This window comes from Teleopsis dalmanni, chromosome 2 (genome assembly GCF_002237135.1).
Source record: "Teleopsis dalmanni isolate 2A chromosome 2, ASM223713v2, whole genome shotgun sequence".
Classification (NCBI taxonomy): Eukaryota; Metazoa; Arthropoda; class Insecta; order Diptera; family Diopsidae; genus Teleopsis; species Teleopsis dalmanni.
Window position 1 is genome coordinate 73,005,384 of NC_051847.1, and position 25,009 is coordinate 73,030,392.

Below are 25,009 nucleotides of genomic sequence, written 5' to 3' on the forward strand. Positions count from 1 at the left end.
AAATGACAATTTTTGAAGTTAAGACACACAATGTTATTTATGGAAATATTTCTTAAACTCATATCAAAGTAAGTTTATTTGACTTAAATAGATTTTAATATATTGCAGTCAATATAATTAGACTCTAATACATGATATTTATTTCTATACATATGTACATCCAATATAAAAATTTTATAGTTCATAAGACAACAACTTTGATAAACAACTTTTCAGATAGTGTTTATATCTGCAAACACTATCTGAGTTTTTTATCTAAGATAGATAAGAAAACATTTTATTTCTCAACTTATAGCATTTTTAATAGGTGCTGATTAAACATATTTAGAGCAAACCCTAAAACTACTTCTGCAACTATCCTTTCTTAATAGGCTAAAATGGGCCAGTTTTAAAATGCCCATTAGAGTTAAGTTAAGTACCATCAAGTTTTTGACATTAAATACTAAAGTGTCATTTACTATAGTATTAAATCGTCACTTAAGTCTGCATTGTAAAATTGGTCTTGACCATATTTAACTCCAGTCTTCCAAACTGGATTCTAATAATTAAACATATACTGAACGTTTTTGTTTTGTGTTCCCATTATTGTGATAATCGCCCCACAATCGAACTATTTTACTGTTTAGAGATCAATTCCTATTTTCCATTATGGTTTCATCAGAATTTTTTTGGTAAATTTTTACTTTTAGGCAACGGCAAGGGCATGATGTGTAAATACCGTCTACAAATATGTAAATGATAAAATTAATAGAACTAGAAACTTCAACTTTCAGTGGATGACGGAGAAGTAAAAGGAAAAGCCTTTCCTTTCAACGACTATATGATAATATTCATAGAAGTAATAGTATCAACTTTGACCTTTAGGTGATTAATTGGTATTTCAAGAGATTCACAAATTAAGTTGAGAGTGTGATTACTTTCTCTTTATAATGTGTCATATATAAGCCGATGTCATTCACTGTTTCTCATTGAGTATGAATATGCCCATTGATAATGAAATTTGCGTAATAGTAAATAGAATTCTAGAAGAATAGACATTTTGCACTGATGTTTCTAGTATGAGGCCTTGTATTTGAATAAAAAACGAACTTAATTATTTTTTGGCAGCGAATAACTACTCTATGTCCTTGTCTAAGATGATATACCTACATATACGATAGTGATCACTACCTCTTATAAACTGTCAAATATGGATTAGGCGATACTAAATCTTACATATTTTTATATTCATATTTATTTATTTTATTTATATATTTTTATAATTATTTTATTTTATTTTATCTTTTTTTTTATTTTTGTTTTTAAAAATACATTTTTTTATTGCATATCTCTTACAATGAGACTAACAATACATAATAACAATAATGCAATACATAATATTACAATTTTTAACTATACATTGCATAATATAAAATGAAATAAGTAAATCAGTATATTACGGACCTCAGATTGGTGGATTGAATTTTATTGAAATGAGTGTGAGATGGATTATTAAGAAATCAATTAAAATTTATGAGATTACTGAAAATAAGAGAGAGGTATTAACTTGAATCTCTTAAATTTTAATTAATGGCTGGACGCTCACCTTTTTTTAGGCGGGAAGTAGTGGATTGAAAGGGGTTAATATTATATTATATTGTCAAATTCGGCTTTATTATTATGTTGAACCAGTGCACTTAAGCACTTTTACTCCTTTCTTAACTCGAAGTATTTTTAAAACCCCTCTTTACGCCTTGACTGGATTATTGTTTATCACTTCATCAGACTAAGCAATAATTGACCTTAGATCTGCCCATCTCCCCGAGGAGCCTGTAACCATTCTGAAATTTGTAGCGCGGTATTGGTAAGTCATCAGTTTTTGCAAATAATATCAGGGCTCTATCCTTTATGTATTATTTGATGGGATCAATCTTGAGGTCCCTGAGGATGTCATTCGTACTAATGTACCATAGTACTTTGAAAAGTCTTCTCAGAGCCTTTAACTAAGGGAATTTTTAGATCTCGGAGTATTTTGAATAATTTCAATATTTGAAACACTAACATTACCGAATAGCTGGATACCATAAGTCTATATTGGTTTTATGATGCTGTTATACAAGAGTACTTTATACTCTAGGCATAGGGAGGATCTGTTACTAATGAGCCAATGCAACTAAGAGGCTTGGAACTTCATTTGTATTTTTTATTTTATTATAATTTTATTTATTTAATTTTTTTGTTATTTTATTATTATCTTTTTTAAACTATTATTTCAATTTTTTTTCTTGTACATAACTTGGTCATATTTGCACTAAATTATTTTATTTATACATCAAAAATTTGACACAAAAATCTTTTTAAATTTTTGGTTTTTTGCAAAAGAGACCTTGACACTTAACTACTTTCCCAAATTCCGAATATCTATCAACATTATCACAATTTGTTTGCCCTAATTCTGCAAATAATAGATTTTTTTTTTTTATTTCTTTTTTGAAAAAGAAATAATAATAAAATCATATTGCCAACTTCACAACTTCATAAACAAATATTTTACTTTTCTTTACAATTTTTTATCTTGACAATTCGACAAAAAATGGGTTTATATACGTGAGTGACAATGGCATGAAAGCTTAAAACAAACAATTTAAACATGTGAAAGCATTTAAAAAATTTTTACTATATGTTATAAGTGAATAGTTCGCGGAATATAATTGCAATTAAAAATGGTCAACTTTAATAAAAACTTTAAAGGAAACAAAACATTTGCAACGCTTTTTATTAATCACTCCACAGCTACAATTTTTAGTTATTGTACTCGTACGTATGGCTTTAAATAGATACATTGTGCCTTAGAGTGCCCATTCACTTTCATTCAAAGTAACATTCACCACTCAGGGAATTGAAGTTGTTCAGCGAACTGAAATTAAAATAATAATATTTTTAACAGATTTCATGTGCAATCTATGCCGTGCTTTATTGAAAACAAGTTATTGACTAATTCTGATTTATTGGCAACAAATTTAATGCAGCAAATAAACTGACTTCATGTTTGAAATTTTCATCGAATAGGTACTAGATGAATTTAATTACAGATACATTTAAATCTGTTTATTTATGTCCATTGCATGGCTTGAACAAGAAAAAGTTCCCATGGAACAGAAATGATTATCTGTAAAATAGTGGTTTTTAAAAGAGTGAATAACTTTATGCAAAAGTTCTTCATTCAGTTTTAAATAATGTAAAATAATACTCTCTCATACATCAATAAAAATTTTTACCAATTTATCTATATTCAGAATTTCTCCTTTTATAAGGTACCTTTTTGAACATAGCGACACTAATAATTAATCTATTAACTAAAGACATCTTTTTATTCACTAATGTTTTTTTTCTCTTAAGTTTTACTCTACTTTCTAAGCTATATATTTAGTTACAAAATCGTAGTTAAGGGAAGTATTGAAAACCATCTGACTGGGCCACCTCAGTCAGATGCATACCGGGGATAAATATTGCAAGTAGCTGTACCGCATAGAAAATGTGGACCTACCCGCCTGCATTTCTGGCGACGGAGACTGTGATGACCCAGAACACACCTTCTCTTACTGTAATAGGAGGTACACATTTAAAGAAAAGATTAGATCAATAAATACTGTAAAATTACAGTGGAAAAGAAAACAACCAACTCAGAGAATTGGCTAACGATAGTGTCAAATGCGATTTAAGTCCTCAAATCAAAGAAATTAGACCTAGAAGAAAAAGCAGAAATTAGGGTAATAAGTAGGGCAAACACCAAAAAAATGTAGTGAGAAAGTAGAGATCTGGATGCAGATCGAAAATCAAAACAGTATGGCTTGCAGCCGCAATACAAAGAAAGACCCTCACCGATGTAATGTGAATGTGATCCCGTAAGGGAATAAGTCTCTCTGAAATTTGGTGTATTAGTTCGTATACTATATATTAATATGTTAGGCAGTAGAGCACATTATTCGGAAGACAATCGGTGTGACTGTGCATAAAGCACTCCACCACCTTACAATACAAAGAAGACCCTGACCGAAAAAATGTGAATGTGAAAAGTAGTATTTTAGTTCGTATCCTGTTAGGCAGTCAGACACGATCGATTTGACGGGGCATAAAGTATTCCATCTTCTTACCACAATAAAAAAACAATTGTCTTAGTAACACTGTTATCAAAAAAATGCCCTGGATAATTTTAGGCTTTAACGAAACTTTATTACATTCAGTATTATTAGAGAACTCAATGAATTATTAAACAACTGTTCAGTGACTGTATTGTCTCCAGCAATCAAACTAGTACACAACTTTCTAAATCGAATGATTAAGTCCCAAAAGAACAAAAGTAATTTGATTTTGGAGACTGTCATGATGAATACTACAGATGGTAGTTTGATAAAATAAAAAACAGAAAAAAGCTCTTCTTTAATTTAAAATTTGGTCAAAAACACAAAACAAACTCTAGAATAAGAAGTTCTTTTTGTAATTAATCTATCTAAACTAATCAAGAACTGTTATAGTCTTAGAAGCAAATTTTAAATGCCATATTATAAATACAGTCTTAAACAATCGAAAAGGTTATAAAAAATTAAAACTTCTTAATAAACGATTAATTTATTGGAACCAATTTTTCATCCTTAATACTGTAAATTTAACTTTTTTTCTAAAAACAAATTTATTAAATTTGAATAATTTAAACTTAGATACTATATACAATAAGCAAATATATTTCAAATTTTTACTTACTTGTTGAGATTTGTGCACCGTGTGTTGTTAGTGTGGCAATTGTCTAAAAAATATAAAACAAAATTAATAAAATTTATATTTTAATTTTTTAATTAATTTTTTTTGTTTTAATTAATTTTTTATAATTTAATTTAATTTAATTCAATTGAGAATATTCAGACAAAATCAATTTAACGTTCATATAAAATATCTTACAAGTGTAATATTATAAGTTATATAAATATTCATAATTAAAAGTTCTCCTTCCCCGCCCCCCACCAACAAAAATTTACTATCGTTTAACACCACACAATGGATTTTTTTCAATGAACTGTTCTCATGTGAACTTATAATTTATTTTAATTAACTACTCCTTGAATCAGTCTCTGTATGAGCCAAAGCTTTACTATAACTATATAATAAATAAGCTAATATAATGCAGTAAAAATTTATACTACTTTTTTATATGCTAATATTAATTTTATATTTTACTAATTTTTTTTTATAATAAATAAAAATAAGTTATTAAAAATATTTTATTAAAACTTTAATAACTTATTTAGTAAAGTTTACTCAAATTCCATCCTTTATTGTCTTTCAACTACATCATAACCTTTTGACAATCACTCATTATTGTCAAAATAAATTTATGAAATCGATTTCTTAAATTTAGTCATTCATTTTTAGATACATTCTTACAAAATTTTTATATCCAAAATGAATGAAAAAAGTTACAGACCTTAATCAAGAAAATTAGATACTCACGACGTATGCAAAAACTTTCACCAAAAATCACAATAATAATAGATAATGGATGCAAAAATGAAGAAACGTTGCTTTAAGAAATTAAATAAAATTAGAATAAACCCGATGACGTCGGCTCTTGTGAAAACTTTGCAAATTGGTTAATATATGCAAAAAGTAGAACGTCTCTTCTATCATCAATTTTATGATACTTCATTCTTCATAAAATTTTATACAAGTTTAGATTTTATATACGTGCTCAATAAAAAATCTCTATTAGTATCAACAAATTGTTGCTTAAAAAACAAAGATGAGTGTAAAAATTGGCTTTCAGATTTTTTTTACATTTATTTGAATTCACGAAAAATTCTTATATTTCGTTTCTATTTTAAAAATTATTAATTAAGATAGTATTAATCTTATTTCAGTAGACTAATTTACAACATTATACTTGGATAATAGATACTAATAGAAAAAGACGCTATAATACATACTTAACTCTATCCATAGTTTTTTAATTCAAGCCTTGTTTCCAAACAAAGCCCACTTGAACGCAAAGATTGACCTATTGTGGCACCACAGGAGTAGCATTGGTACGTACATAGATTTAAATCAGTATACAGCCAACGCCGAAAAAGTTAACAACTCCTCCATTAGGTAAAAGAAAACCAACATGTCAGTTCTGTAAACTTCGCCAGGTTCCTAACATTACAGGATGACAGCTCAGTCAGATCGTTGAGAAAAGGGGATCCTAAGATTTTAATCTTCTTCTAGCTAAGGAAGGACATTGACACATGAGATGGAGCATGGTCTCCTCCTCATTCTCAGAGCCATAACCTCCACAAAAGTTATTGTAGGGTAGACCCAGTCTCATAGCATGTCTTAGGTAGTACAATTTATAGTGAATCGGGAAATTTGTAGTGACATATGAGAAGGAGCATGGTTTCCTCCTCATCCTCAGAGCCATAACCTCCACAAAAGTTATTGTAGGGTAGACCCAGTCTCATAGCATATCTTAGATAGTACAATTTATAGTGAATCGGGAAATTTATAGTGACATATGAGAAGGAGCATGGTCTCCTCCTCATCCTCAGAGCCATAACTTCCACAAAAGTTATTGCAGGGTGGACCCAGTCTCATAGCTTGCCTTAGGTAGTACATTTTATAAAGAATTACTTTCTGTGTAGGGAAGTTAATATCTAGTGCATTTAATTGTATTAAACGCTTCACTTCAGAGTGGTAAAGTTAAGGTGATGTATTTATTATTTTATTTATTTTTAGTTTATAATAAATAAATAAAACAAACTTAAAAATTTTTAATTATCAATTTCCTTTCATAATTAACTACAATTTGATGTACTTTACCACAATAGTTAGCTACTATTTTACCTAGTTATGAGTACCACAATACCTATGTTGTACGAGTAGTTCTTTCTGCGAGTAATAAACTGTTATTACACGTTACTAACCAGTAACTTAAATTATAGTATTTTTATTTCAATAATCGAAGTATATGGGGTTTATTAGCTGTTTTTATTAGGAATAGTCTTAGTTAAATAAAAATAAATTTTTTTTGATATTATAAACTTAAAAGGGGACATAATAGACCCGACGGTCGCATTGCCACATCCTCTAACAATAATAAAGTTTAAGATTTGCAGTCAGCATATGATGTAACTAAAATATTTATATACAATATATACGGTTTTCCTCTATTGAGCTAAGATATATGTTATACGTTTTTAATTAAACTATTAATCAATAAAATTATATAGAAAACAGTTGTTATAAGGAAATGTTGTACCTAAACGGCTATAATGAGTGTTTTGACTATTTTGTAGTTTCAACAATAATAAAAGTTTTAAAATATCCAATATCAGGGGCTTAAATCAACATGTACCTTAAAACACTATTAGCTAGTTTATATTATTAATTAATTAAATTGTATGTAATGTAAACTTTATTGCTTTGAAAAAAACTATTTCAGATATCTGTTCGGCCCTTTCACATTTTATAATGCAACATTAACCGTTAAAGTCGAAAAGAAGGATTTTATTAACTACTTAAATATATTTACATCTTGTTTTCAGCATTTAATAGATTAATTAATTCTAAATTTAATTTCTTGCTAATAAGTCTTTAGTTTATAAATTTAAATAATAAAAGTCTGTGTTAAGCTTTTTTCAATTTTTAGTTTATATATTATTTTAAACTTCGGTACTTGATTTTTTATGTCAATAAAATCAACTACGCTTGCTTAATTACTTGAGACTAATTAACATTTCATTTATTCCATCTACTCTCTTCTCACTTTAAAGATTGTATTGCATAAATTTCTTCGGGAATGTTTTTATTAATTATTTTGTCATTAGTGAAAGATACATAAAAATACTTACAAATATATGCAGCGCTGTGTACAGTATATGTGTGTATGACTTCATTTTATCTGTAAAAAAAAAATTAAAATTTTTATATAATTTTATTACATCATTTTTATTTTATGTAGCGATTATAATAATTATTATTAATAATTATATATATTTTTAAGCCTCAACGATCCATCTATTACTACATTAACTGCATATATTTTCTTTCCAATTGATTCACAATTATTAATAAAATAGATAAAAATTTTCTTTCATGTAAAAATGTCATAAAAAGTCTTAAAAAAGATATTCAACTTAAATATTTGATAGTAATATAAAATTATCATATCAAAGATCAGCATTTACAGTATATTTTCTGCATTAGCATTAAAGTCCGGTTTCTACCCACAACGTCAACAATTGAGACATGAGTTAGCAAGACGTATCTACGCTTACTTATATGAGTGAATTGAGTACGACGTTTACTGGTACCACATCCGAAAGCTGCAATCAACTGGACACAAATCCAAAAGCTAGCAGATTTTTATTTTATTATCAAATGTTAAGCGCCTTCAGCAGTTAGGGATTTATTTGCTATGTTAAAAAATTTCACAAAATATTTTTAAAGCTGCTTAAAATATTTACTTATACGTATTAAAAAATAGCTACGGGGCATAATATAATAAAAATGTGCGAATAATTATAAAACTAAATATTTTTTTATTTTGCTATTAAAAATATATTAAGTTTCTAGAAATACTTATTATTTTACACTTTATTTTTAGATTTTAGTAATTTATGACCACATATCCAGAGATTTATTTTCATAATTTGTATTAACCTTAATACGCTCAACACCCAATTTCTAATCCATTCCAGTGTTGGGCAGTACATAGCCACACGCTGACAACAAACAAACGAAGTATCCTATTTTAAATACCGCCTACAGCGTAACCTAAACTTTAACCTGAAATAACGAAATCAGAAATACGAGTTTTACTGGCCGCTAACTTTTAAAATCGCACATACATTGTGAAACCTAAAACCGTAGTCCAGTCGTTGGCAAAACAATAAAAGTATTGTAAAACTAACGTACAGAAATAAAATTGCAAGAAAAAATCTGACCTAAATCAGTACATAAAAATCGTTACTGGCAACGACATGACCACATAGTGTGAACGTAAGAAAACGGCTTGTATTGGACACCAACGCAATGCATGAGCCAATAATTTATGCCAAAAGTTAAATAAGTAACAATCAATTCGGGAAACCTTAAATGAATAGAATAGTTAACATGCTTAAGATAGCTAAAACCCTGAAAAAAAATCAATAACACCGAAAAACAGTTAAAATTCTTAACTTTAATTCCAACGTCATATCACGTCTTGTTTGGATTTAAATAAAATGCGGCAACTGCCAATAAAGCCACTGAATGCACTTAAGTAAGTAACGGCCATGGCGTGGCTTACCGTGGTATGCCTCATAAGTAAGTCTTTCCTAGCGCTTAATACATAACCGTTAAGCGAAGTATACATTTTTGGCTAAGTTAGTGTATTGCCATAAAAATAATGAAAACAAATATTTATTTATTTGGTTAAAATAATTATATTTTTGACTATTATGAAATAAGAATATATAAATGAATTAGCTGTGTAATAATTACGAAATATAGAGGTAACAGTGACGTAAACAAAAGGGAGGCAGATTCAAATTTTAAATGCCTTTTAATCTGTCTAACACACTTAAGTAAAATAGAGTATTAAAATTATTTTTTATAACAGTTTTCGCACAGTTCGCTACATTTAGTGGATTGACATTTTCCTTATGCTTTGATACTTGTAATATGCTTTGAAGGTATTGAAAGTAAAAAAAGAGTATTGTGGAAATTAATTCATATACAATATATTTCCTTTGATATTTTTTGATATTTTCTATTTAACATTTACACGTGTGTTTCATACTTAATGTCAGAACGTAACAGTGAACGGCGAAAGGATAATAGTTATATGTAATTTGTGAATACCAAAATGAATATTAAATCACTGCTCAAAATATATCTATTGCTTCTCTACAAACATACACTCACACACACAAAATCATGCAGAATTCATGTCTACGAATTTGCAATCCGCAGAATATTAATCAAGTGCGGCAACCTTCAAAAATTAATCCACCAAAATTAATGCTTGAAAATTAGCCAAATGTGCCATAGGCCTTTCGAACTATTTAACACTAAGTTCATGCGATTTTTTTGCAATTAAATACTTTAGTATGAACTTTGGATTAGTTTTTAGTAAGCAACCTTTAATGCAGAGACTCACTGAGAAGTATTACCTTCTTATATTTATCTAGTAATGGCTAAAGGAAAATACACTAAAAAAGGAAATTGACATGAAAATATGTTCCCTTGTTTTTTAAATAACTAAAAGGGTTAGCAAAAGCCAATGTAGGCTTATCATTGATAACTATGCAAAATTAAATTCTCGGATCATTTATATTCAAATCAATATTATATTGATTTAAAAAATAATTATTATACTGTGACAAATACTAAGTAATATAATAGTAACATTAATTATAATAATAATAAGCTTTGCTCAATGTCAATGATTTCGAGCAGCCTCTTATACTAGGCATAGGCTGTCTATAAGTCGCTTTCATCTTTCGCGCCGCAACGCTACATCCTTTATATCAGTAATGTTGCTTATTCTTTTCCTAGGGGCTGCAAAACGGTATTTATTTCATTTAACGTTGACCTTTTCGATGTTGTTTTTGGATGACCTCATCCTCTGCTACCTTGCGGGTTGTATACCAACTTCTGTTGACAAATATCGGTTGGAGGTCAAAGGTCTTTTTGTTATTCTGTTTAGAAAATACGCAAAATTCTGCTGAGATAACAGTTGACGAATACTCTCAGCTTGTTTTGTATATTTTTCCTGGCAAACCAAGTTTCGCAACCATACAGAAGAACTGAAAGAACGCATGCTTTAAAGATTTTTATCTTTGTGCGTAGACTATAAGTATTAGAGCTCCACACTTTACGAGGCCTTGTACAAGCGCCCAGGGTTTTTTTTTTATTCTACGTAACATTAGTAATAATAATATTACTAATATTAGTAATATTAGTAATAATAGTAATATTAGTATTATTTATTTATTTTGTTTATTTTTTTCCATTAATTCTAATTATAAAATTAGATACCCACATACTTTGATTAATGAATTTAATTTCGCAAAGAAAACGTGTTTAAAACACACCTATTAATTCACTAATTTTATGAAAATCATTTGATTTGTTCTTTTAAAATTAATTTGACTAAATTTATTATCAACATAAACACTTAACAACATAAATTTATATTTTTCGTGTTATCCAATAAATATATCCAATAAAATGCAACAATCACAACATTGTTAATGACGTCCATGGTGAACGCTTAACTTTTACAATTAAGTTTCCTTAGTTAAAAGTAAATGCAATTTCACCACTGAAGATTAAAAATTAATGAAATTGTGATTCATTTAAACTTCTTTTACATCTTCTTCACGACTTTGACCGTTAGAAATTCTATCATAGTCACGGTATTGAAATTAAAATTAAACCTTCGGAGTTAAGCCTTTAGACATGCATTGGTGCTATTTATTATGCAAATCCATAAAGATGATGACCATAGAATTTGCATTAAAAATAAAATGAGCACATAATTTCTAATGCAACATTTTAAGTGGAAGTTTAATGAGAAGATGTTAATAAAAAGAAAAATTACTAAAAATAATTGCATAAATAAAACTACAATTTAATGACTTCAAATTAATTACTTTTAGAAAATTTTTCTGTTATTTCTAATGGCACAACTAACCAAATTTCTTTTGCTTATTAAGACAGACTTACTTAATTAACTTAACCTAATTATTATCAATAAAATTGATATAGTCTTATTGTCTTATGAACTATTGAAACCAATAATTTTGCTATAAACTTTTAAGCAAGGTTTATGTAAATTAAATAAAATTTAAGTGACACAAATGCCGATTTCCCGAGCACCTTCTTTTGAAAATGGATGGTAGTAATGACAGCTATAACAGTTAGAGATACCAGTGTATGAACTTATCAAAAGAAAAACTTAGAATCATCACAGGAATTCTAACAGGACAATATAAACTACAACAAAATTGTAGATTCCGCAAAGAAATGAGGAGTCGGCCACATATGTACTGTTAGAATGGCCTGGCAATAAGGAATAAAACTCTGTAAAGTAGGTTCAATACTACTTTTTACTGACACAACTGGGCTTAGATACCTTCTCTAAACCCAGAAGGGGGAACAATAGACCCGACGGTTGCAGTGTCACATCTCTTAACAATAATAATAAAGACAGCTATTAGGAATCATGAAAAGTATTAAATTGTTATCACTAGATAGTGTTGGCACCCATATATCTATATAACCACCCTAATTCGATTATGTTAAATAAACATTAGGTAATATAAAAGCTATCTGTTTTTATTTCTATACGGGGTTGTTACCTATATACCTACCTATATACTTACCTATATATACCTATCTGGCCACACTAATTTAATTATTTTAACGGTGTAAAAAACAACAATGGTTTAAAAGACAACATTTCAGGCTACATCTTCTGTGAAGGCAGTTGTGTAATTCATCGCAAATGTACATTTTTTCAAAAATAAAGAATAAAGAATAAAGAAATGCGATATGATATATTTTTTAACTACAAAAAATCGAAACTACTGCAGAAACATGCCAAAAAAATTAATAAGGTTTACAGTGTGGATGCTATAAGTGAATGCTGAACCCAGAAGTGGTATGATCAATTCCGTTCCTGTAATTTTTATATCGAAGAAACATCTCGCATATGTCGATCGCTAATAAAAAATTCCATGAAATTTTGTAACTGGTGGAGCAAGCCTGAGATAGCCTCTTCACAGAAACTGTACAGAAATAGCAAATACACGAAACCACATGATAGTTTGAAATCATTTAAAAAGAACAGTTTACGAAAGGATGCTCGATGTTTGGGTACTATAAAAATTACCGTAAACAAATTTGATTAAACAAATTTCATAACTGAAACCCTATTGAAACGCAACGATATCAAAATATACTTTAAATGAATCATTATGGCCAATGAAATATAAATTACCTACGATAGTGTGCAATGCTAGCCATCTTGTTCAATGGTCGAAGACCCTTCACAAATGAATTCAAAGTCGGAATTAAAGGCAAACGCTGTTTCGAATATTGCGAAGTACTCATAATCAGCTCTCTTAGGATATATGAGTGGTCACGGACTTGGCAATACTCGAAACAGTGTTGTATGGTCAGCCAAATTTAATAAATTAACCAAATTTTTGTTCTTTTCTTTGCTATTCGAATCCTTCGTACTTTTAAAAATAGCTTCTTTGTCGCATTAAGAAACGTAGCTATCGGCAAAAATAATTACCTTTAATGATTTATTTATTTAATTATTTATATAATTATTTATTTAGTTTATTTACTTATTTATTTATCTATCTATTTATTTGTTTATTTGTTTATTTATTTATCTATTTATTTATTCTTTTATTTATTTATTTCTTTATTTATTTATTTGTTCATACATGTATGTATTTATTTATTCATCTGTATAATTTTATTTAATTATTTTTTGTAATTTTTTAATTATTTATTAACTTATATATTTATCCATTTATTTACGAATTTTTTTAAATTTTAACTTTAATATTTATTTATTAAAATATATTTCCATGTATTTGTTAATTTGTTTATATAAATATTTATTTATCCATTTTAATTATTTATTTTTATTATATATATTTTATATTTATCTATTTTTAATCATTTAATATTATTAACAATTTGTCACTGACAATTTTAAATTGCATAAAAGACTGAAATTATTTTTAACTTTAATATGCATTTGTAATTTATAATCTTATTCGTTCAGGTGCTACCGAACCTACATCAATAATTTTTCAACTGAAATCAAAACCACCGCAATGACCTTTTGAGGGTCAATAAAGTCACACATCACCTAAACGTATTAAATCAAGCGTAAATTTGTCTTTGTTGAAATCTGTTATTACCCATATACGTGTCTATGATATATTTAATTTCCGGTAACGAAAATACGCAAACCCACAAAACCTTCAAAACAATTATTTCCTAGTTGTTTATAATGGTTTTCTTTGATTCAGACTTCATTAAAAGAAAACCTAGTGAAAAAATATTAAATTTCTCGAGTCATTCCATCATAGACCACTGCAAGTGTTGAACTATTGACACCACATGTTCGTCACAAAAATAAAAAACAGTCAAAAATGATAATAAAAACGTGTTAAGTGAGATGACGTGCATTTCCCTGTCAGAGTAGAAGAAAATTTAAAATTAAAATAAAAAAAAAATGAAAACAATAAATACAATAGATACAAAATTCAAAACAGCTTCGTGCTGTCAACATCGCTTTTACAGAGCCGTAAATACCAAAAACTTGAATTTACATCCAAAAAGTCCAGAAGAATGCTTCAGCTACTAGAAGAGCATACCAATTCAAAGAAATCCATTTTCATCCGCTACACTAGCTGCACTCACGAAGTGTGAGAAAACATATGCTTCAGCTGTCTCATTAATTCTTTTTAGAACACTTGCCTGCATATACTTAAGTTTTAAGCTCAGCTCGTGATGATTATTGTAGAGATCAACATAAGCGATCGCATTTCATTGATCAATGAAACAAGTACACAGATAAGATCACAGCTTAAATGTGTCTATCGGTTATGAAATGTTGCCTTTCTTCGTTATATTTTCCTTACAGAAGTTCTATGTCATGAGATATTATTGTTGTTGGGAAACTGTTATTTCCACCGTGGCTCTTGTGAATACCGATATTGTGGGTGCTGAATGAGTACATACATAAGCTCAGCTTGTTAAGATTGATTACATGTAAGAGCATTTGAATTACGACAAAAGAGTTTTGTTCGGTATAATTGGGCGTAACGGTAGTAGGCTTGTTATCGTGATAGATCAACTTTATTTATTCGAAGAAAAATTGGATGATCATTTATTTAATATGTGAATAGGGTTATATAAATAAAAAAATGGTTTTGTTTTTTTAATTAGTTTCATGCAGATGGCATCAAATATCTTAATCAAAATTAGAAGAATTGTATAAAAAATTATATTTTACATATAATATTTATATTGTACTTTAAGAAACCTTCATTAATGTTAAGTTAAAATTTGAATTGAAAAATTTCATAAAATTTTGAACTTAACATTTTAAGTAAAAACTTCTATAAGTTTGTGAGGTTAAGCACGTCACAATTTTTTTTATATGCTCATTTAAGCATCCATTCAGGGAATATTCAACTCTGTTTTATTACAAAACGTATTACAAATGCTTGCTTTAAATTACTCTATGAGTTCTACAGTTCTTTATTTTTATAAATAGCTATAGCAAGTCCTATTTATTAGAGATCCATCAACTATAATGGTTGAAAACATCGGTTGTTTTCATTGATCTACTGGCCAATGAAGGAATCATTATAGAAATATTTGTTGTTGAGACAATTATAACAAACCGAAACTTGAAACAGATCGGTCTTGAAACCGATCTAAATATAGATGTAAACCGATCCGAGCACTGCAACAATGTCTGATATTGAAACTGCAAAAATTATGCGGGACCTACACCACACACTCAATGAATTACTTTCTAAAACCAATAACTAATTTGTTTATCCAAAGATTTAGTCTTCAGTCAAATGAAAAGAATAATATAAACTAAAATTCAAGTTCACGAAAAAAAAAATGACATGGGAATATTTTTTCGATTCTCTGCTTCTAAAGAAATAATTCTTTAAGTGCAGTAACTCTCTTTTATTGGAGCTGATGTCCTACCAAAGACATCTTCACATAGTTTAGGAAGAAATCTATAACATATTTTTTTCACTGATAGATATTATATTACAATAACCTCTGAATACCAAACACATATTCAAATAGTTGAGGAAGAAATCTACAATATATATTTTTTTCACTGCTGATATCACATATCAAAAGCTTTTGAAAAATTATCAAAAGTTTGGAAAACATATCTGGTATTTATTAATTAATTAGTTTGTAAAGAGGTTTTCGAACAGAAGTGAAACAACAACAAAAATTTATTTTTTAAATTATTTTAATTAATTGAATTTTTGGCTGACCATACAGCTGTTTCGAGTATTGCCAAATACCCTTCATCAGTGGCCTTGGAAATAATTCTTATATTTAATTATTCGTAAATAATTATTTTTGAGACTGCAAGTACCAGGAATCGAACTCGGGTCCTGCCAAATATTTGTTTGTTAAAAATATAAGTTTTGATCTCCGAGAGTAACGATCTCTGTAACCAAATATAATTCAAGTAAATATATATTGTTGTTGTCGCGTTATAGTGTAAGTAGGTTACTCGGTTACCGAGCTCATTAATCGAGATCTTGAGCACCACTATTATTTATTGGTTTAATTAAAGGAAATGAAAAAAAAAAATAATGGAAAAAGATTTTAACTTATTTTCTTAACTTTTTACTTATACATACATTATATATTTTAAAATATTTTATTTAATAAAAAGCTGCTTACTTGGAGTTATACATATACCTTTGTATTATAGTACGATACAGTGTTAGCAATATACTAATATGACTTTTTTTTTTTAATTTGAATGACCTTTGTTTAATTATTTTCTTTATAGAATTTCTTTCTAGAATATAATTACAGTATCTTTTTATTAATACTATATTATACACACTTTTTTCAATTATTTACATTAAACTAACCGACCTTTATCGTTAATAATTTATTCTTCTATTCGTATGTGAGGGTAGTGTCTACATATGTATAGCATTTATATACTTATATATAAATGAAATTAAGCAATTATATGTAAAACTTCGCGGATTGTGTATATTATCACTAACGTTTATGAAACTGAACTGAAACTGAACAATTGAATTTGCAAATTGTTTGATGCAGCGACATGTCAATTCTCTACGAACTTCATACAATTCAACCCACTGAACGCCCCATGCCGTTGCGTTAACTACAAAATATACAAAATTGTATATAAATTGTTAACAAAATAAATTTCAAATATAAATAAACTGACATGAGCTAATAATAATGCAACAAATTAACTGAAACGAGCTAAAACAAATGACGTAAGCTTAGCTTGGCTAGAAAAAAAGCAGTTAATATCGATGATTGCGCTGCTGTTAGGAACTAACATTTTAAACTATCATTAATTTCTAAACATTAATTTAATAATTTCATTGCTTTATTTTAATGTTTACTTAAAAGATGGTATAATGGAAAACCTTAGGTGGCTAAATAAATAAGGTGCTGTGTAACAATGCCAACTGTGAACGCACCTTTTTGTTGGCCCACTTCGTAAAAGTTTTCCAACTTTTTAAGCCATTTTAATATTACATCATTTCTATTGCATATTATTGTTTTTTTTTCTTTTTTTGGATTTTTGAATAAAAAAATTCACATCAATTTGTAGCTAAATTTGCAGTATTTATTTACGTGATGACCTCAACGCAATAATGAGATGAATGAAATATAACAGCCACTAAAATTAAATAACAACGAAGCTACTTTTGCAAATTGTGTGAATAAGAAATCAAAAGAAAAACAGTAGTAGGAAATTCAGTAAGAAAAAAATATAATTAGCCTTTCGAAAATATATATAAGCAAACTGAATATATTAAAGTAGATATCATTTTCATAAAATTGCAACGAAAAGACTTGCACACTATAACAACAAAAAAGTATATAGATTACATAAGTTCAATATACACAAGTATCTACAACTTCACTAAAACTTAATATTTTTAAGAGCTGAAGAAGTATAACTAAAAACACAGCTCTGAAATCAAGATAGTAGATAAATAGATTGAAGAGATAGTACTATACATAAAACGAATATCATAAAAAAAATATTGAATAAAAAATTTTAGCTACATACATCAAACCTTTTCAAAGATATAAAGAAATGGATAAAGATATAAAGAAAATGGACTATCACAAAGAGATACTTAACTGCTAACTTAATGCACCTTTAAAATTTTTGAGTATAAGAATATATTTTAGAAAAAAAAATATCGTTTAGAAAATACTTTCTATATATATCGCTTTTAAATTTATTTTCTGAAAATCTTACTTTCAACTTATATTTTGAAAGTCTAAATTCCACCTTCTAAACTGTACAAATACATAGGTAAATGTGATATGTGTAGAACTATGCATTTATTTATGCATATTTGTCATTCCTGCTTTGAATAGTAAATGTCATTTATTATTATTATATACGAGTTATATACAAGTACAAACTTACTACCTCACACCTGTCGTATTCAAAATAATCAGTAAGAAAGTCCACGTTATATTCCCGATACTTCATCAAGATAAAAAACAATAGAAAAATTTTTATTAAATTTAATTCTACATATTATTGCATATATAATACGGGTTAGTGAGAGATATTTTCTAATAATAATTCATCTTTAATTCATTTATTTGTAATTCATCTTTAATTCACAACTATTTGTAAGTATTATGATTTCTATTGTTTCCCTTTACCTAGTTATGACAATCGTTTATCATAATAGGGGACGATAAAATAAGAAAACATGAAACAAATTTTTAATGTGAACTTTAATATGATATTAATCTGTTAAGGGAATATTTTTCTTAACTTAAAGAAAAAGCAAGAATAATATTATAAGTCATACAATTAAAAAACACATAAATACATGATGTGATCTTATCATAATTGCATCTTATATATGGTACATATGTCTATACTGTAATGCAGAGTTTCACTCACCCTCAGTTCACACCATTAGCTTAACCGCTTCGTAAAATATAGTATTTTAGCGTTTACTGAATTTATTTATATATATTAATATTTTCTTTTAATATATAAAACATATTGAATATATTTGACAGGTCCTTGTAGAATAATTTTCCGGTTCGGAGTATTTTAAAAACACTGCTTTATAGAGAAACTAATGAACTATGTTAAAGCTTCTGTTCTTGTTTTTTATTTTGCAGAGCTACATCAATCAATCAATCCAGTACGTTCCCAGTGGAACATTGGACCAGGCAGAGCAACATATTCATTCCAAATTATCCTCTTATTTCTGTAATAGGATGACAAGGCATGAACTTTGCATTATAGATTCTTTTAGATCGGTTTTAGATAGATAGATTTAGTTCCCAACCGGTAGGTTGGAGTGGCTGTCTTGTTTACCACGAAAGCCCACTTGAGCACAAATGGCCCGTAGTTTGTGTTTGAGTAGAGAGGAGAGTAATGGTAAGGGAACTTCATCTCCAGGAAATTAATATTTCAATTGAAAGAATATTTGTTTTCATCTGTATTAATCTAAGTTTTTTTCAAATACTAATGCTTTTTTTTAATTTATATTAATAGAAATTTTAAAAACAATTACTTAAAGTAAGAGTAAGTTTAATTTGTTTTCGTCACATAAAGACATATACCTGTCTATACAGATATATACATCTTTGATTATTTTTCATATAATATGTATATTGTTTGAAATTAACTACCTGTTAATATTGTATATATTTACTACCCATTAAAGTAATTTTATTAATCTTATTATACTTACTGTTTAAAAATAAAATATACCAAATAATCTATTAAGAAACAATAAAGTATCTCATAAAGTATACGTATCAGAGTTAAAAGTAGTTATCTATGAATAATGAGATTTATAAAAGTAGGCTATTTTCGCAAAAGAAGAAGAAGAGGAAATATGCAAAAACTTTAAAATGACCAGACTACTTTTTTAATTTAGTTGCTTTACTATGAAAACTTCAAAATAGCAAAATACCTCCTCAACCACATACAGGTAAGCCGCAACAATCTTTTGTTGCAGTTTTAATGTATGGTCTTAGAAGTAACATTATTTTCATTGTTGCAACAATGTTGCACAATTTTTCTAACTACATTTTTTTAATATAAACATTATTCTAACAAGTTTATTATTAAGCACGTCTTTATCATATCTTATATCTATTTTCTATTACAGTAATTGCAGCATATAGAAGACTTATTTGTAGCAAATGAACCTAAAAGAGTTTACGGATAAATCGTGTTCATTATTCAGAACAAAATGCTTAGATAAACTGCATTTGTTGCACGCACTTTAAATTAACAGCAATAAATTTTTAGAAAACTTAAACGTGAGACATGAATTTTTAGATACAGGAGGCATGTTTATGCATACTGACAACAAAAAAAAAAAACAATAAAAATGCCTTCTACATTTTAGTTATTGTTTAAACAATTGCACTTAAAATTCAATATAAATGCAAATAAACTGAAACGACCTCGACAGCTGCTCCAAAAAACTACTGCCTCAGAGGCACGCAACTTATTTTGCTGCATTTACTATGAAAATAAAACAGCATTCGATGTACTTCAAATAAAATTTAATTTAAATAAACTTCACGCATGAGTTACACACTAAAATATTTAATTTTTATATACTTTTTTTTTCATTTTTTAACTTTTATTTGAAAATTAAACAAATAAAGTTTGGTGCCATTATCGAGGCATCAAAGGCTGCGTTATGTTACGGTAAACGTACGCAATTGTCTGGAAAATTTGTCACATATTTCACGAGTAAATTATGCGTTAATTAGGTGCGAATAACACTAATCACAGTTATTTTATTAAAAGGCGTGAAATTATGCCTCATAAAATTATACAATGATGTGTATATTATACAGTTAAAGATTTTAAGTAGTAAAAATTAATATATTTTTTTAACGATTTTAAGTGTTCTTTTGACACTGTCTTAGTGGTAGACACACCTGAAGAATAGGTTAGGTTAGTTTGGAGTGGCAGCCTTGAATACCAACACCCATTTGCGCACAAATACTGGCCCATTGTGAAGAATACGGTAAAGAATAAATATATTATCCAATTATAGCAACTGAAATATGTTAATAGCGATTATATGAAAAAACATAGTAGTCTAACCTCTGTATATATTGCGGATCAGTCGAGGACAATGCCGAGCATACTTTCTTCAACTGCGAAAGATGGCGTGGAGAAAGAACACTACTTGCAGGATATATAGGTCACTTTACAGTAGATAATATTGTAGAAAAAATGATAGAACGAGCAGAAAATTGGAACAAAATCACGCAATTCATCGGAAATGTTCTAAGAGAAAAGAAGAAAGATCTGGACGCAATCTAATCTTAAACGAAGAGCACGAATGAGAGCCGGAACACATACTCTGAGATTCGAAAAAGTAGACTGTAGGGCAAGATTAATTATCTGCAACAGTAGCGGAGCCTGGACGCAGGGCACACCGATGGAAGTCTTAAATGACTAATAGGGACCCTACCTCAAAGTAATACTAACGTAGTCCCGGGGTAGAACAAGGTCTCTAGGAAGGAGGGGGAGTGGTTTAGCCCGTGCGAGTCGGGCCAAAAAAACAAAAATCCTCTGTCCCTTTCCACCATATAAATAAAAAAAATTATTATATTAAATTACTAAGAACTTACTAAGAACAAGAGAACAAGGTTACTACATATTGTGGCTTTAATAAAATAATTCAGTCATCGAGCGGGATCATCGAGTGGAATACATAGTAGTCTATATTCTGTCCCTGTCCCACTTATAAATAAAAAAAACCTTTTATTAAGTTATTAAGAACTGGAATATATTTCATATTAACAAAATAATTCAGTCATTGAGTGGAACCAAGTCAATGTTATAATTGATAAGATTTTAAAAACACAGCATGTGAATCTGGAACTGATATCTTTCAGGAACTGAAAATAAACCGCAGGACTATTTCAAACCATTTGCATACAACCGCTTTTAAAAAGAGGCTCGACAAATGAATTCCTCATGAATTTAAAAAAAAAAATAATAATAATAATTTGAGTTTCAATTTGTAAATCGTCATTGAAATGCAATAAAATCGAATCCACTTTGAAGTGTACCGTAACAGGTAATACGTGACGAAAAGTGGATTAAATAGAGGATGTTGTAGACAATTAGTTTACTTTTGTAGTTTAACTTTATTTTGGATTGTTCCATGTTACATATGTTAAAAATATTTAAATAATTAGTTTTGACATTAGTAGATACGATTGGTTAATTTCTTTGTAAGTCAATAATTATGCTGAAGTAATTGCTCTCTGGTAATTAATAAGAATCCAAATAAAAAACTGCTTTCAAAATATAAATCATTTGTTTTCTCTACATACTAAAATGATTTCCATGTTAATTTTTTTTGTGGACTATTAGGTCAACTTCATTTTTATTACAAACAAAACATGTTAACTTTATTAAATTAATTACAATATTCAATATTTTAACCACTTTCAATAGACAACTACAGAAATTATTTACTACTATTGCAATATAAAAATACTAAGCTTATGCCATGTGACGTGAAGAAAAATGCTATATGATAAGCTCCCAGCTGATGACTAAGCGATTGATTTGAATTTTTATTGTTAAGAACAATCATCTATGATAAGCACCCAGCTGCTAACTAAGCGATTGATTTGAATTTCTATTACAACCACAAATTACGACTGAATAAAGAGTTTTACACTCCAGACGCCAGACTTTTTCAGATTAAAAAAAATTGTATTGCAACATAACAAAATACATATAATCTTTATTACCTGGAAAAAATAAGTGAACTATAGCTGTATGTTTTAATGAATGTACCGTGTAGTCCAGCAAATTATAATTGGCTCTTCATCTCTGTCTTCCTAGAAAGCAATTGACTTCAAAGGGGAGCGTAAAAGAGACCAGTGTCTATTTTTTCATAGATAAATATCAGGAATGCTTTAAGCATAGAAAATCTAATCTAAAATGGACAAAAGGTGGTCTAATGATTGATATTTTTATTATCACTTATAATTACTATTAAAGCAAAGGGTTCTAGAAACAACCCGTGAACGTCCGGGAACCATTTATCAATTTCGTCTACCAAGTGCTGTTCATTTTTCCCAAAGTAGGTTACTACAACGCCGTTTAATGAATAAGGAACAAGAGGCTACAGTTTGTCGAATGGAAAAGTAATGTGTTTTAATATGATAACGAAAGTTCTCGTGAAATATTTGAAAACTTTGGATAAAGTATTATATTGTCTTTAATATAGTTCTTGCAATGTAGCATTCTTGCAATGTAGCATTCTTGCAATATTTTATTTCTTTCAATCTCTACAATACTCTCTTGTTGAAACACAGTTAATCTCAAGAAACGACGGTGAAAAGAATCTAGGTATATCAATTTTTCATAGATAAAAATCTGGAGTTGTAAAATAAAGGAATAAAAAAACAACTACAATATTGACAGGAAGTGGTCTGAAAATGTAAAAAATATTTGGATTAAAAAATTAGGACTGTAGTTTAATAAGTTATGATTTTTATAACTATATAAAATAATTTATATGAATTTTATTTGTTGCTATATATTAATTATGATTAAAGCAAGAAAGAGAAAGTTTAGAGTTTGTACGAAGAAAATGTATTGTATTTCAACACGACAACTCTAGAACTCGTGACTTAAAAAATATTTAGGATCTTTGAATAAGAAGTATTAAAGTATATATCATATCTACCATATATGTCTTGCATTATACCAGCAGCTTATCCTTTTTAACCAATTTTTTAATATTCAAAAATCTGTAATACTAAAATTATTTAATAGAGAATCTAATCCAAAATATTCAGGAGTCGAAAATTTGTAATACTAAAATTATTTATAAGAGAATCTAGTCCAAAATATTTAGATGTTCTGAAAAAGTGAATAGTAATTTGATTAAAAAATTTTTCGTTTTAACCAAAACTGGTCGAAAAACTATTATAATATAAGCTAATTATTGACTATATAAGCGATGGTTTAAGGCATTTGATGTTTTAATTATTCAAAGAGTTTGAAAAGAACAATCAAAATGCAATAATAAATATGTTAAAATATCAAAATATTGATAAATTTAAATTCAAAAAGACTAAATGTTAAAAATAATTTAATTTATTAAATTTAATTTTATTTAATTGCGTTTCGCCTTACAGAATATTACAATTAACTTTAAATAATAAATCATTTTTGAAAGTGGCACATATGAAGCATTTAACTGAATACAAAACATCAAAATTATTATTTTACATATCATGTAATATCAAATATACAAAAATTAATGAAGTTTTATTTCATTCATAATGAAAAAATAAAAAAAATGCAAATGAAGTAATTTTCTGTATGCTACGCCTGAGGCATTTCAACGCTATAATTTTGCAGTTGAAGTTACTTATACGAGTATCTGAATTCTTGTACTTCAGTAGATTTTCTGCTAATTGAGGCAAATCATATCAAGAGTCATGAATCATGGCGCATGCAAATTGCTTCGACATCAATAAAAAACAATCTCAAAAACGAACTGACAGCCAAGTGACCTAATTTCTTGAAATTCTAAAAATCAAGTTTATGCCTTAAAGACTTTTTTTTAAAAAATTTTATATCTAAAGAACTCTACTAACCCTTTTCTTTCGTATAAATGGTCTGACATGAATTTGTTAGTTTTTTTTTTAGTTTACTAACAATTATAATTTATATGTTCGGTTTTTTATTGCGGTTTTTATCACTCATACACACTAAAATAGTACATAAAATCCATATCGCATATATAAAATCAATCATCATCTTGACTTCTAGGTTCAGAATTTAAGTATTGCGGTCGGTAGAGTCGCGTCTTCCAAAATAATTAACATAAGATTATTGTCTGATGTGTAGAAAGTAAATCTGGTTTTTTAGTGGTTATTGAGCACTATTAGCCTCTTTTGTCTATGCTTAATTATGGTAATTTACAGAAAAAGGGTCAAATTTCAGTTCGGGAATAATAACAAAATTCTTCTAATTAATCGATTTATATTTTCTTCTTAATGTCGTAGCACAGGAAATTTTCTAAAGGGAAATGCTTTTACTTTTTGAATTGCTTTCTTTTGACCGCGTTTACATTAAATAGCCTACGCCGCAGGTGTTGAAGTTCTTAATGCGCTTGAAGAGATTAAAATAGAAAAGATTTAAAAAAAAGAATACCAAAGATAA

The 25,009-nt window shown here is 28.1% G+C and overlaps 1 protein-coding gene across 2 annotated transcripts in view; it reads right to left on the reverse strand.

Moving 5' to 3' along the window:
• The window catches only part of LOC119683259, a 91,639-nt gene that overhangs the window by 36,422 nt on the left and 30,208 nt on the right, over positions 1-25,009 (reverse strand). Inside the window, exons 1-3 of one of the 2 annotated variants that reach the window (XM_038096900.1) lie at positions 16,678-16,701; positions 7,860-7,909; positions 4,741-4,783 (exon numbers count right to left, since the gene is read on the reverse strand). In XM_038096900.1, coding sequence (XP_037952828.1) covers positions 4,741-4,783; positions 7,860-7,904 — 88 coding nt within the window. In that variant the 5' untranslated portion in view covers positions 7,905-7,909; positions 16,678-16,701. Of the gene's footprint in view, positions 1-4,740; positions 4,784-7,859; positions 7,910-16,677; positions 16,702-25,009 lie in introns of those variants that run through there. The other variant, XM_038096899.1, reaches the window with a different exon arrangement.